We start from the raw sequence: 14,634 nt of genomic DNA on the forward strand, positions 1-14,634 counted from the left end.
GAGTTTCTAGCATGATGAAATCGATTTAACCCATTTCATGTTCGTCGTTATAATTTTAGAACCGCGTGAAATTATCGATTTTTTTCTTGAGATTCAGTATTCAGAGATGCGTATCTCGATCAGCTAATTGAAAAAATATTGAATTCAAGAGACAAATATTGTAACCACTTAAAACATAAAAGACACCGCAAAAAATAAGAATTACATTTAAAATGCACCACGGACAGATTGTCTCAATCAATCAATTTTTTAGTTCATTGAACTTCCTTAATGTCTCGACGCAAAATGATTCGGCGAATGCGAATCAATCATAACGCCAGAGTCTTCGTTTTCCTTTTTGCATGTCGTATTCTGAAGACGCAGCTCGTCATTTTTTACACTAGCCGACGTCTCCGAGTTGTCGGATCCGTCATTCTTACAGCTTCTCGGAGAAATCAAATCTCCCAGTTTGATCGAGGGTTCAGTTACAAATGAATTGTTTCGTTTCTCGGCCTCTCGTTTCCGGGTCGTACGTCGATGTCGCCGGCCACGGTGTTCGTATTTTGCTCGGTAGTAGCTGAAAACCGAGTCGTCCGAAGACATGACTTGGATCCGAGCCATCGCTCGAGTATTCATCGGTGTGTTGACTACCGCAAATGCGTCAGCTCGGCTCTCGTTGTCTCCAGCGACTCGTCCTCGACACAGTACGTTATAAATTTCGTCCGAAGTCGTGAGTCTTGATGGCGAGTAGTTAATCATGTTTTTTCGTCTTTGTCGTCGCGCTTGTTTATTATACTGATGGTGAAAATAATTATGATAACTGTACTCAACTTTGGCGTGGTTACTGCTGCTAGTTAAATAACTAGGGCTTCTTGCGTAATTTCCCACCCAGTTTTTTGGTCTTTTTACTCGTCGAGAATCTTTGTTGTCGAAATCTTTAGCCCAGTGGGGGGTATTAATCGGGCATTTTACAATACTTCCCGAACCGAGCGTCATGTCTTCGGGTAAGTATGCGACAAACTTAGTAGAACAGCCGCTATTATAACTACTACTAACTAACGTTTCTGGTTTACCCGAATATGATGAACGATTCAAAGAACTCGGTCGCAAAAATTTTGAACCTTCTTTGGTTGTTCTTGTGTCTGAAGTACAGCATTTATTTGCGTCAGCAATTTTCGTCCGACGAAATTGTCGGACGATTGAGCAAAGTTCTTTGTTGCCGCAATTTTCAGAACAGCGAGATTTAAATTGGCACTGCTGAAAACCTTGAGAAAACTTCGAGGGCGTTATTTGAACAGGTGAATTGTCACTTGCTTGGATATTTGAACCATCTTCTGGCGGAAACTGGGCATTGAAAGAGACCAAATTTTGATTTTTCTTGGTATAAATACTGCTCGAGTTATGCTTGTACCTCGAAATAAGTTTGCTGAAAGTTTGGACACAATTTTTAGGAGAATCACTTTCGCTATTCAAGTCTAAATTAGTTGTTGGATTAGTGTAGTTTGTTACAAAATTGAACGGTGAATTTTCAGTTGATCCACTTTTGCTCATACTTTGAACTGGTTTTTGAGGTGGCTTTGAAGGACTTTTTGAAGGACTTTCGCGAGGCGGGTCTGATGGTGTGAAAAATTTCTTTTCGTTTTCACTATCGTGGTTGAAAAAAAGTTGGTTGTTTTCTTTCGTAACTCCAGCATGTTGGTTCACAAACGAGAGTGGTCGATTGTTGTTGTTGTGACAAGAGCTAAACGCAAAAGAGATATTACTAGAACAATGGTCAAAAGATTAACGTCTAACCCGAACAGGAGGAAGGTAGCGGTTCGAGTCCCGCAATTACCAGCGGGAGGTGACTCAATTCTTAGTGACTCAAGTGACTCAATTTTCAGCATAGAAAATAGTAAAGAAAGTTCATATATGTTTTTAGGTCGAATAAATTAACTTTCCAGCTTTCTCAAAACACTATAAAGACCCTATTTTGCCGAATTATTCTGCGCTGCAGGCGATTTTTTGAACAAAAAAGTAGGCCAAACGTGCCGTTTTGGGGCACTTAATGAGCTGTTTTGGCCAAAAAATTGCGTTTGTTCGGCGCGCGATTCTCAAACGTGGTATGTATTGAAGCCGAATGAATTTTTAGAAATTTTAAAACGTCAACCATCAAAAATGCATGTGTTAAAATAGTAGGGGCGTTCTATGGTTCGAATCTCTGAGAGGAACATCCCCCTTCCTTACCTAGTGCATTCTTGAAAAGCATTAAAAAATTCTGTGCCATTGACATTTTAATTCAAACAATTCCTCTTAATTAAAAAAAGATTTGTGTCAAAAACACGGAAGTTTTAACAATTACGGGGCTTGAGGAATTCTTAGGGCTTTGTGAATGGTAAAAATTAGGCTTAGTGTTTACCATCAAAAAGACGACCTATTTGATTGAAAACCCCTCATTGTTGGATAAACACCGAATGTTTGAGTGATGCCATCATCCTTCAAAAAGTCAGAGGCATTGTTTATACTGGAGTCACAATTTCCATTAAAGGGAAGTCTTTTTGTTTACAAATGCCCTTTTCATTAGCTAGGGGGATAAAAAGGGCGGAAATCGATTATATGGCAGCATCAAAAAACTAATTTATTGATCAAAACATCAAAACATCGCCAACAGACACTTGGAAAAGAGTCAGTGAACGCAAGTAACCACCAAAAAAAATTTCGAATTTCCACAGAAAAAAATGGATGGCCTGAAAGTTCTTGGATTTTCTAGAACAATTTAAAATTGATGAGACTTTTAAAATAAAATTAACCCAAGTTGAAAAAAGTGGATCAATCAGTAGATATAGTTTTTATTTTGCTCGAAAATCTTATAAAAAATCCTTTTTTGAAGCTAGAAGTCGATCGCGTTTTTCTGGACTTTTACACTTTTTCTGTTCGAAAGTGGCGTTTGCCTTCCTTTTAACAAAGTAAAAGAAGCAATCTAAAAAAAATCAAAACTCAAAACGCGAAAAAGTACATTTGAATGACAAAACCAAAAAAAAAAATCATCGCAATCTATATACGAGCCTATAGATTCAACGCGTCTTAGCCAAGCTTATTAAGAAAAAAGAAAAATTCTTAGCCAAAACTGAAAATTCCAGCGTTGATTACTGAACAAAACAAAAACGGTTTCAAACAAAGATTTTAAATTTTTTTCTGGAGTTTACTGCGTATTAAAAAATCAATTTTGATCCTTGATATATTTCTAACGACAAAATTGCAATAGTAAGTTTTTATGTAAGGTTGATACTAGGCCAATTGGGTGTTCATGATAAAATAGGGTTTTCATACTTTTCATACAGTTTTGATCATACAATCTATGAAAAAATACGTATCATAAAACTTTCATACACTTTTTTATATACTTCGAACTAACTATTTTTTCATTCCATAGAGTTGTATGATATGTTTTTCGCTCAATTTCTGTATTTTTAAAGAAAATTTGAGTGTCACAGAACCGAATACTTTGATATTCTAAAGGTATTTTACCAAAGTTTAAATATTGGCTGCGGTTAATTTGTGACGTGCTTTATTTATCATATCTAGTTTTCCGGCAAAAAAATTCAAGTTATAATTTTTGGATCGTGCCATAATTTCTATTATCAATCTCGCAAAACGTTAAGCGAGCTGCGTTGGACACTATTTTGCTTCTTAAGATCACTATTTTAACAATTGTTCATAATCTGCACCAAGTTACTCGCAGTTGTTTTTAAAACTTATAAAATTGAACGGAATCTTTTGAGAAGTTGCCTATGCAGTGCTTTAGCAAATGCTATTCACTTTTTCAGTAAACAGAGTTAAAATACAAGTTAAACAAGACTGCTCGTATATCAGTGCAAAGCCCTGAATGTTCCGACTGTCTCTTAAGTCATATCGAATGATTTTTGGTAAAATAAAAAAATAAAATCTATAAATTTTGGACAAAGTTTGAAATGTTGAGTCGTACGAAGTTAAGACTACCAATCCAATTAGCTAGCCTCAATTCAGTTTAGAACGATTTTTTTGTGCGGGATAATTCGCAACGCATAAATAATTCGCGTTACAATCTCAGCATTATGCAGTTTGGCAATTTTCAAACCTTCAGAACTTTACAAAAAATAGTCGGAGATGAAAATTTTTTTTCGACATTTGAACTTAGGAAGTCGATACCTCCAATGAATAATAAAAAAGTTATGCTGAAATTTATTATTTAGATCGGTGAAAATTGACTGAATCAAAAAACCACATAGATCATAATTATTCCGTTTTTTTTTTCGAAAGTCGGAACAAAAATTTGAATAGATGCAACTCCAGAGCAATTCACTGAAAACAAATTCAGATATGTCGCGATCTTCCCAGAACCAAAACAGGAACTTTCTGAGAAAACCTCTCACTGTTTTTTGGCGCGATGACCACTAAAATTTTCATTGCGTTTTGTCAACTTTGTTGTAGGTTTTCTGCTAAAAGCATTCGGTGACAATTCGTTTTTATGGTTTTCTATGATCTTTTTGGTTGAAAGTTTTCCATCATTTTGCCAAAATTACAAAAAACTAAATTGATTTTAAAAAAGTTTATTAGCCTTTTCCATTCATCAACCATTGTAGAAAAAATTGCATTGAAGAAAATCTCGAAAAAGTGTTTAATTGGGATGGCTTTTGTTCATAATTAAAAATGCAAGGGCCTGATTGTCTGGTATGAATGAATGCAACCAAAAACAAGCAAACCCAATTTTATTTTAACCAAACGCTGAACTGATTGTTACATGAAATAATCGTTTTTCCCATTTTTGTTCTTTAATTTCGAACTTTTAAAAAATATATCTGAAATTTCATCTCAGGGAAAATTTTATCTTCGAAAACCTTCCAAAGGCACCACTACAACTGGTTTGACCAAGTTTCGATGTTCTATCAAAAAAAAAGTAGACGGAGATTTCCTAAATTCTGAAAAATTGTTATGCCGTGAGTTTAAAATTCAAAATGGTTTTCATAATCATAATAAAGTGTTTTCATATCAGAGATTATTCCACAGACATTTGTGATTTTACATAATTCTGATATGCAAGGACATCAAAAGGCCCAATATGTTTAGTCATGTGATGCCCTTACTAAGCAGTACACTTTGTGAAGAAGTACTAAGAAGTACCACGAAGTTTCTACTGTAAACAATTATCAGTTGTCCAAACCCTACAACACCTTCTTTTAGAAATAAAGATCTATCGTTTCTTTTTTAATTGTGATGTAAAAATTGCGAAATTATGAAAAAATTGTCGTATTGACTATTATTAAGATTGCTGACTGTATCAGCAAAATCTTCAAAAAAAAAATTTGGAAAAAAATTGTATAGTTTTCTTATCCTTACACCTATTATTTTTGGATTTTTACCAGTGAAATTATTCGTTGGTTTGGTTTTTCTAACACTTTTATGTTTCAATATCTCAATCTCCGAGTCCAAAATTGAGTTTTTTAGGAATTCAGATTTTAAGTCCTTCCGTAAAAGCTTAACTAAAGTTTTGAAAATCTCGTATATGTGAAATTACTTCAATGAGCATATCTTGGTTTAATTTCATTTCAAGTTTTTGCAGAGATCTTTTATTAGCTGAGCTGTAGTACACTATAAGCCCGTATTGCCGTACTGGCTGAATATGACTGAAATAGGTTTTAATTAGTTGTGCTGTCCTTAGTACGTCACGTAATCTGTAGAGCAACCCACAAAAATTATTCGTTTTTTTTTGACGAGAAAGTTAATATGAAAATTGAAATCTTATTTTGAGTCTATGTGATTGCCCAAATATATAGTATAGAGGACTTTTGAACGGTTATTTATCATCGGTTCTTACTTTTAAATTGTCTATTCCAATGATTATTTCCCTTGAGTTACCTTATGCGCAGTTTGTTCTTTCTTTTGACTTTTAAGCTGGGATTTAACGCGGATCTGATGTTTTCGTCAAACTGAACTGAGCTATTTCTTGTATCTTATTATGTATTTGTTAGTCGTTAAAATCATAATTTTGTATTGAATACAGCGTGTAAGGAATATTTTTTAAAATCACGACAAAAAATGGCAAAAAATTAAAAGTTGTTCCTTTTTTACTTTTGTTTGCAATTTTTACTATCCAAAATCATTTCGCAGAGGTCAATTTCATTGGAAAAAAGCAATGTTTCTTGCTGATACAATCAGTTTTGTTTCTTTCAAGCTGTTCTGCCACATTTTGTTTTCTTTGGTTTTTATTCAAATGAGATCTTGTGATACAAAACGTACTTTAGCTTATATGAACAATCTCCCCCCATAAATAGACCAAGTGAACAGCCTGTCCCATGAAACAAAACAAAAAATTGAAGCAGTAAGCCTGCAGGTACTATGCTCAAACCTGGTTGGCTAAAATTAAGAATTTGATTTAAGGGAGCGATTGTTCACATGCTATCGAACTTTTTCGTTAACAGTTTTCTAGAAACGGGATGCAAATCCTCCTACCGCCTGTTTCCAGGGATGTTAACGAGTTTTAAATCTACTTTTTCTTGTAGAATCGAGAGTGCAGTGCCTTGACCTTCTAAATTAAAAAAGAAACTATTTTATCTATTTCACTTGGCTAAAAAGGGGCTCAATAAAGTTATCTTTTGAAGCAAATCAAACAGCCTGTGAAGTTTATTCAGGTCACTTTTTTGATCGAAACTGGATCAATTTCTGTTTTTGCAATTTTTCTGACATTTATACAACCGGTAGTATGCAAATGGCATTCATTCAGAAGGGGAAAAATAAAAGGGCGATTTTGATAAATGGATACTAGGCTGAAGGTACTTCCAGACGCTTAAGCCATGTCAGTTGCACTTGTTAGCGCCGCTTTACTGAGACAGATAAAAAGCACTTTGATTAGGCTAGCATTTGTTGTAAACCCTACATTTAACTGCTTAAACACAGGTTAATAATCAAGCAGATTTTCAGACTGCAAGGGGAAAATTAAAACTGACAGCGGTAATCTCAGATCAACAGGGGTTTCTTCAGCCTACGAGGGAACTTAGAGGGAATTAAATCTTGGCTGAAATCGACAGAACGCTTTCCTGTCACCCCTTTGCCAGAATGGAATCACCCTCAACTTAAAACCCCTTTAAAAGGCCTTCCAGGAAAAGTTCTTCCCCTGCGACTTCAAGTTCTCTTCAAGTTCAGATAAAACCTCAGATTAGATTTTAAAAACATTCAAAATTGAAGCTCCAATTTGGAAAAACAATTGTTCCACGAACAATCAATTCAGCTTGTGATCAGTCTGAATTGGGATTTTTTGTCTTCAGTTGTAGTTGTGCATACCAGACAATCAGACAATTGCTACTTCATTATGAACAAAAGCAGTCGGCTGACTTATACATCTTTTCAAGATTTTATCACCAGTAACTTTAATTGCATGGAAACATTTCGAAATTATTTCTCCGTCGGCAAAAAAATTTGGAAAATTTTCTTCCAAATTGTTTTGGTCGTCATAGGCCGCACTCGCAAATCAAGTTTGTTTTTCTTACGAAAAATTATTATAAATAAGTTAAGTAGGAGAGCTTATGTCTTTCCAAAGACCTGAATCCTTAAATTTCTCAGTGAACTGTCAAAAAAATTTGAACTTTTGTCTAAAAATCAAGTATTTTCAGAGATAATTTGCGTCAAGATATCAAAAATATACAAAACGCATATGTTAATTGGTGGCTATTCTCAAGGTCGAGGGACCAAATGATGGACAACTCTCAACCAATCAGATCATAGAAAATCTCAAGAAATTCTTTTTTTTCCGAACGCTTCGTGCAAATCGACTTTTTAATTTTTAAAACAATTTTTGGGAGGAGAATTGGTATCCCAAAGTGGCTTCCGCATCCCAAATTAGCGGAACTTGCCATTTTACAGCACCGTAAATTTAAAAAAATTGATAGAAGGTGGAAAAACTTTTTCAATTTTGACCTCAACTCAAACACATCAAAATCTTTCAGACTGTAGTAAAAAAATATCCGGTAAGCAATTGCTTGTTGAAAAACTAAAACGGTCCGAAGAAAACAAAGCTGCGCTGAGAACAATATTTCACCACATAATTCGAAATTTGGAACAATGGCTAGAAAAACTATATATTAACAGAACCAAAGCAACTACAAAAATGTTTTTTTTTTCATAGCTTTATAATCAAGCAAGATTCAAATCAAGCAATTTACTAGATAATTTTTGAGCTATTTTGCTCTATTCACCAAATTAAACAGTATTTCGAACAAATTTTCAAACTGATAATTACGTTTTTTTTTAAATAATTTTATGCTAGTTATATCCTTAAATTATCATGTGAACGCTCGCCACTCCGCCAAACTTGAAAAAAAAACTTAAGCAGCGAAGCCAATATGCAAACTCTTAAATTCTGATTGGGTAAAAAACTTTATTTGTAACCAAGTGGGTAATCTCCTCCCTTAATTGATTTAAGGGAACATTTTACTTAGCTTCCTATGTTTTAATTGCTAAGAATTTGCATTTTTTTTATTGTTGCGCTTTGTGATTTTTGAAAATCATGGTTTCTTATTGCTAGTTTAAGATCTACACTTTGTAAGCCAACTTTTCTGAAAGACCTCTTTCATTTATTTGGAGTTTTTTTAGTTCTTTGAAAGTAGCGTGATAAGTTTTCTTATAAAATGTAAGTTTCAGATAAGTATTATAAATTTCAAATAAAATTTTAAAAATTGTAAACAAAATGACAGTTCTAATCTGGTAAAAATTATTTATTTTAAATTTTTTTTTAATTAGTGCAAAATACCAGCTTAAAAATTTGTTGGTTTTCTGATATTTTAATATGCTTTTTGAAACTTGCAATTGGTAATTAGGTCAGGGTAAAAGTAAAATGCTATGTGATCTGATTCTGTTTTTTTTTTCACTTTACATACCACGTAGACATGTTTCTTAAGGTTTCTTTTTGTATAACTTAATTAGTATCCTTTTTTGAATAATTTTATTAAATTTGGTAGACTAATAGGAGTTTCTTTAGTTTTCCCCCCTATGGTAGTTAGTTAAGAAAAACCACTGTTAAAAAAATTAGTCAATGGTTGAGCAGATGCGGATTTTGTACCTCTTTAAAAACTCCGCCACCATTTTTGCATAAACATCACTAAGAGCTGAGCAGTTTCTATGAGTCTGTGTCTTAGAAATCGTTCCAAATTGGTTGAAGGAAGCTTTTTTGCCATTATTTGTAGCTGATTATTTATAGTTGATTTGTTACTAGGAGCAAAATTTATCACTTTGTACTTCAAATGGCGTGTGGGCGGATGATTTTCAGAATTTTTTTTTTTAAATATTTCCTTTTTCCATGTTATTACTGCTCCATAGATGACCTTAAAAGGTACTCGGAACATTTAGGGCTTCGCCCTGATACAAGCAGTTTTGTTCAAATTAGTTTTCTAAAACTCGTTTTAGCTAAATTTAATCCGTTAAACTATTGCAAAAAAAACTTTTGGATAGCAAAGAAAGGTCAAATAAGTATATTTTGCCAAAGTTTAAAGCCAATTTTTTCTAAAGTTAACCGAAGTATGGTTTTTTTTTCTGGTCAAGAGACTGTGTCTTTGTATAGAAAAATTCACAAACTCTCTTGAATCAGCAAAAGGGTCAGACTTTTTATAGAAACTTAAAAAAAACGACAATGAAATGATTACTACCAATTTTTAAAAAAATTACCATGAAACAAGTAAAAAAACACATACTATTTTTTTGTTCCGACTTTTATACTTTTCTTCAGACAAATTACGACTTTTTATTTAGCTATTTTTTATGGAATTTTTTAATATCATTCGAAAGCTATCGTTTTCCTGAGCTTAAATTTGAGAAGATATTTCACCTGTGATCATTTTCTGTAAAATTATGAGGGTTTAAAGATTGCCATTTTGGCCAATTTGGGAGAGTTAACTCTCGATCTGATTCGCGCTATTAACGCGTAAGCGGAGATTTAAACCGTCTTAGAAATTGTTCCAATTTGGTTGAAGGAAGTTGTTTGCCATTATTGATTTGTTAATAGCAGCAAAATCTATCACTTTGTATTTAACATGACGTGTGGGGGATTCTTTTACAAAAATCTCAAATTTTTCTTTAAAAAAGTTTAAATTTATTTTATTACATTTAAATTTTTCATGTTATTACTGCTCCATAGACCTTAAAAAGCAGTCGGAACATTCAGGGCTTCGCTTTGAGACGAGCAGTCTTGTCTTCGATTTGCAAATGATTAATTCAAGCGAAGCTCAGCACATTTGTGTTAAGTTGCAAATCAAACCTTATTTGAAATTTTACCGTTAACTTACACATGAAAAACGATAAACTTTCTTCTAAATACGGTAATTGCGGGCTCGTGTTTCGATTTATATTTGACATTTTACTTCCTAGTAAAAGTATATTTTCTTGTTTCTTTTGAACCCAAATTGAAAATGAATCCCATTAATGCCCCGGAGTAATATAAAGCTAATTAGAACCCATCAAAGCGACTCAATAATGTTATTTAAGATTGTATCAATATCAAAATGAAAATATCTCATTTACCGAGGGCGGTCCGTCGTTTTATGATTCAAAAATTCAACACCAAAATAAGGCAAATTTCGGCGTCTTCAAATGTTACGAATTTCAAACATGCTTTAATATTTTCAAGCTTTGAATCTACAAAATAATCCTCAAATAACACAAAACTGGTATTAGGAAAAAATTAAAGACGTCTGGGATATAAAAAGGCAAGTGTAGCTCCGACGAAGTCTTATCTGAGTTAATCTTAGGAAAATCTTGACAAAATCCCAACCCACTGTTTGAGACTTTTCGGGGTTAAAAATGACAGTTTTAATTAGCGCGAAGTCTTTTTTTCCCATCATGCGAGATGTTTTTTTCCTATCGATATCCGGTCAATAATCTCAGATCTCTTTTTGCGCATATGAAAACAATTTCAAAAAAACTTATCCGGTACGTCTGATATTCCTTTTTTCTGCTAATACCGTGCTGATTTAAATTATTTGGACAAAATGAACAAAAATTGATTGGGTTAAGATTAAACAAAAAGTGAAGAGAACAAAAGTTGCTCAGAATTTTATCAGAATTCCTATGGTGTAATTTTTTCTCCAAAATTCTCAACAAAAACTTTTACCCCAAAAATGGGTCATTTTGGCTTTTTTCATTTAATCAACTACTTTGTTAATTGCTGGAACTACTTTGTTAATTGATGAGGAATATATATCACAAGAAGCCTCTTACACAGTCTAACAAAATTTTAGAAGAGTTAAGTATCCAAAAAAATGGATAGAAGAAATTATTTTTGCTTGATAGTCAAGAAAATGATTTTTACTGTTTAAAACCCAAAATCTTTGCTTGAAAACAAATTTTAAACAATTTACTCAAATTTTTAGAGAATTAGCCCTCCTAAAAATTTGTTGGGCTGTGTAAGAGGCTTTTTGTGATATATGTTCCTCATCAACTAACAAAGTAGTTTCAGCGTAATTTTTGATTAATTGAAAAAAGTCAAAATGACCCATTTTTGGGGTAAAGTTGTTGTCGAGAATTTCGGAGAAAAATTACCACATTTTAATTCTTATGAAATTCTAAGCAACTTTTGTTCTCATCACTTTTTGTCTTAGTTTAACCCAATTTGAGAACAACGAGATAAAAATTCAAGTTTCTTTAGTTTTGTCCGGATAATTTAAGCAGAACTGTACTTTTTCAATACTTTATTAAGTTCAAACTCTGCTAACTTATCAGATTTGAAAGGAGATTCCTATCAGTGAATAAGTAACAAGTTTGTCGGCGTAATGGCGTATACTTTTTTCGGATCTTTACTTTTTGTCAATTGATTTGTACTGATCTCTAAGCACAGTTTAAAATCTTGAGAATAAGTAGTTTTATAAAGATTTTAAAAAACCGCTGCTAGCATTAACAGGAAAATGCCAACTAATTTTCTTCGGTAATACTTAATGATTTTTTGCCATAGTTTTTGCTGCATTACTGGTTTTGTTTTGGTAAAAGTCTGGTACAATAACTAATTAACAATAGTCAATTAACAAATATCAAAATCAGTTGAAAATGAGAGACGCTAGGAGCAGCTAACTGCTACTATTATCAAAGAATAGCAGGTGGCACAAAAAAATTCGAACTATTAGCAAAAAGTAAATCTTGTTTTCCTAAAAAAAAATTTTGATGAAGTTAGAAAACATTCTATTGCCGAGGAAGCGCTGTGTGAAGTTTCTGAAACTAAATTTTTTGGAGTAAGATAGAAATCTCTTGAAAAGATTATTTGTCTATTATACCCGACCATTCTTTTATGTTCTTGATTTGATTTAGAGTTTTTTACATGCTATTTCAATTTGAAATGTAAACTAGAACAATAAATTTAAACTTGTTCAAAAAACGTCAGAACCAGTATTGTGTCAATCAACCCGATCTACATTAGACCCGAACGGCCAAGTTGAGGTAAAATACAGTTTTTTAAACGTAGGAAAAAAGTTTCTCAAACAAGAGTAATGGAACATGTAATTTTTTATTGTTCTTGGTATATATATTTAAAAATGAAAAATTTGTGATGGTGAGGGAACTGGCCATCTCGTCTAGTAGTCTGTCATTGACTTTTTCGTTCTCAACGCTGATTGAGTTTGCCAAGGTATTTTTCAGAATTCAAATCACGACTGAAAAAAGTTTATTTTGAGATCTCAGCTGGTTTTCAACGATTTTTGGTTCTTAAACTTTCATCCGATCTACGCTATAAAATTTATCCGCAAAACATCTAGCAGAAGCCGAAATTTGAGCCTCATATATACCCAGATTTTTCAAAAATGATTTTTTCTGTTATCCGGTCCAAAATTAGGAAAAGGTTGCTAAGAACGGTTTTTCTCGTGGTTTGATTAATTTGAACCAATCAAACTCGAACAAATTAGTCAAAATTTAAGATTATCAGAAACACCAGATTTGAGACATTTAACAGAAAAGACCCCTAAATTTCATCAATGAGAAAAACGCAAGAAAATGAAATGTTTCGAAAATAACAATGAAGTTTTTTTTTGTCAAAACAATGGCTTCGGAAATCATGCTCGACCAAAAAAAATTGCAGACAAAAACAAAACAACAGCTTGTGTTTTCATATCGATGAAAAGTATTTGCCCAAATGATAAACTTGAACCGTTTGTTATGATGTTTGATATTAACCGAAAAGTTTTTTTATGATGAATCATGACATTTCAAATACCTTTTTGAGTTTCTGTGGTCTGCTAAGTTGGTGTTACTTAGTATGCAATAGATCGGCGCCGACTGCGTAGAAACTGTAGTTGTCTGCAACTTCTTGTTCTTCGCCAATCCTTCCAGCGCTGACAATATCTGATCATCCGAAAATTTTGAGCCAAAATTTTGCTGACGTCCTTTGCAGGCTTGCAGGATATTTGTCTATATTATATGCACAGTTCAAGCAATAAGAAGATTTAAATAATGCCATGTTATTGACAAATTTTTTCATGGCTTGAATTTTATATTAAGGACATGATTCAAACTAAAATTTCACGAATCAAGTTTTCGGAACTACACTCTGTTTTTCTACAAGTTAGAAAAAAAATCGAGTTATAAAACTAAAATTTAAAAATCACAGATCTGTTTACCTGATCTGGCTGTCTGTTTTGATCTGTCATGTCGACGATTGAAGAGCAAATCAAATCTGTCAACATCTGGTGATTGTTGTGTGGGTGGTAATTGTCGTGTTGTTTGAACCCATTTAGAGTAGGCGAGCATCTTTCTAGCACCGAAATGTCGAAGCATCCAACTTCACCTAAAATTCATTTCTCGGTTGAAAGACCTTTGAGAGGGGGGGATAAAGACCCCCACCACTTAATTTTTTTGCTTCTAACTTTTCTTTCATGCATTTTTTATTCACGCGGTCTCAAAAATTACAAACACATTTTGTCCCCATATGGAACTTCGTAAAATCATTGGTTTTACTCTGTAAAATTGATGTTGTCATGCAGTTAAGAGTAGGGGTGGGGGGGGGGGCGTTTGAAGAACCACACATTGGAGTTTCACTACTAGATCTTTAGCCTTACCAATCTGGTCGATCTTGAAGTTCTTCGGGGGCCGAATGACTCCTCTAGTCCAGCAGTCTTTGAGCACCTGCAAAAATATCAGTATTTTTGCTATTTTATTCAAAAGGCAAACAAAAGCCGCCACAGACATCATGTATGGTCATGTTTTCATTAAATGTGTCATAAGATTAACAGATTTCCCATGAAAAAAGCCTACTTGTCATAAGATTTGATGCCGAAAGTTGGCTCTTCGAAAAGGCAATATAAACTCCCCGCCCCCACCCCCACCTTCCCCCAAAAAAATTAGAAAATTTCATACGTTTAATTTTCGTTAGGTTTTTTTTCAATGTTCATAAGAAATGGCGTGTGGCGCTTAACCGAATAACATTTACTCTTTATACTCATACAAAAGTTCGATAAATTCAATAATAATAACATAGAAGAGCCCAGATATTCTGGTGAGGGGAACGATAAAAGAACCCAAAAATCGACAGAAGCGCGAATAACCGAACAATGAGATCTGTAAGTGATAAATGCTACCGCGACAACTCGCAACTTTTAAGAAAAATGACAATTCGCAAAAATTGGAAAATTATTTTCAAGTCAAGAACTTCGGTTTAAGGTTGCAGCAGGTGGT

General features: G+C 33.4%; 1 protein-coding gene across 4 annotated transcripts in view; it reads right to left on the reverse strand.

Moving 5' to 3' along the window:
* The window catches only part of LOC134839103 (uncharacterized), a 55,641-nt gene continuing 41,007 nt past the window's right edge, over window positions 1–14,634 (reverse strand). For all 4 annotated transcript variants that reach the window (XM_063854536.1, XM_063854535.1, XM_063854533.1 and 1 more), the window contains 4 exons: window positions 14,019–14,085; window positions 13,581–13,747; window positions 13,178–13,371; window positions 1–1,720 (listed from right to left, as the gene is read on the reverse strand). In XM_063854536.1, the coding sequence (XP_063710606.1) occupies window positions 268–1,720; window positions 13,178–13,371; window positions 13,581–13,747; window positions 14,019–14,085 (1,881 nt within the window). In that variant the 3' untranslated portion in view covers window positions 1–267. The remainder of the gene's footprint in view (window positions 1,721–13,177; window positions 13,372–13,580; window positions 13,748–14,018; window positions 14,086–14,634) is intronic.

Source organism: Symsagittifera roscoffensis, chromosome 2 (assembly GCF_963678635.1).
Source record: "Symsagittifera roscoffensis chromosome 2, txSymRosc1.1, whole genome shotgun sequence".
Lineage (NCBI taxonomy): Eukaryota > Metazoa > Xenacoelomorpha > Acoela > Convolutidae > Symsagittifera > Symsagittifera roscoffensis.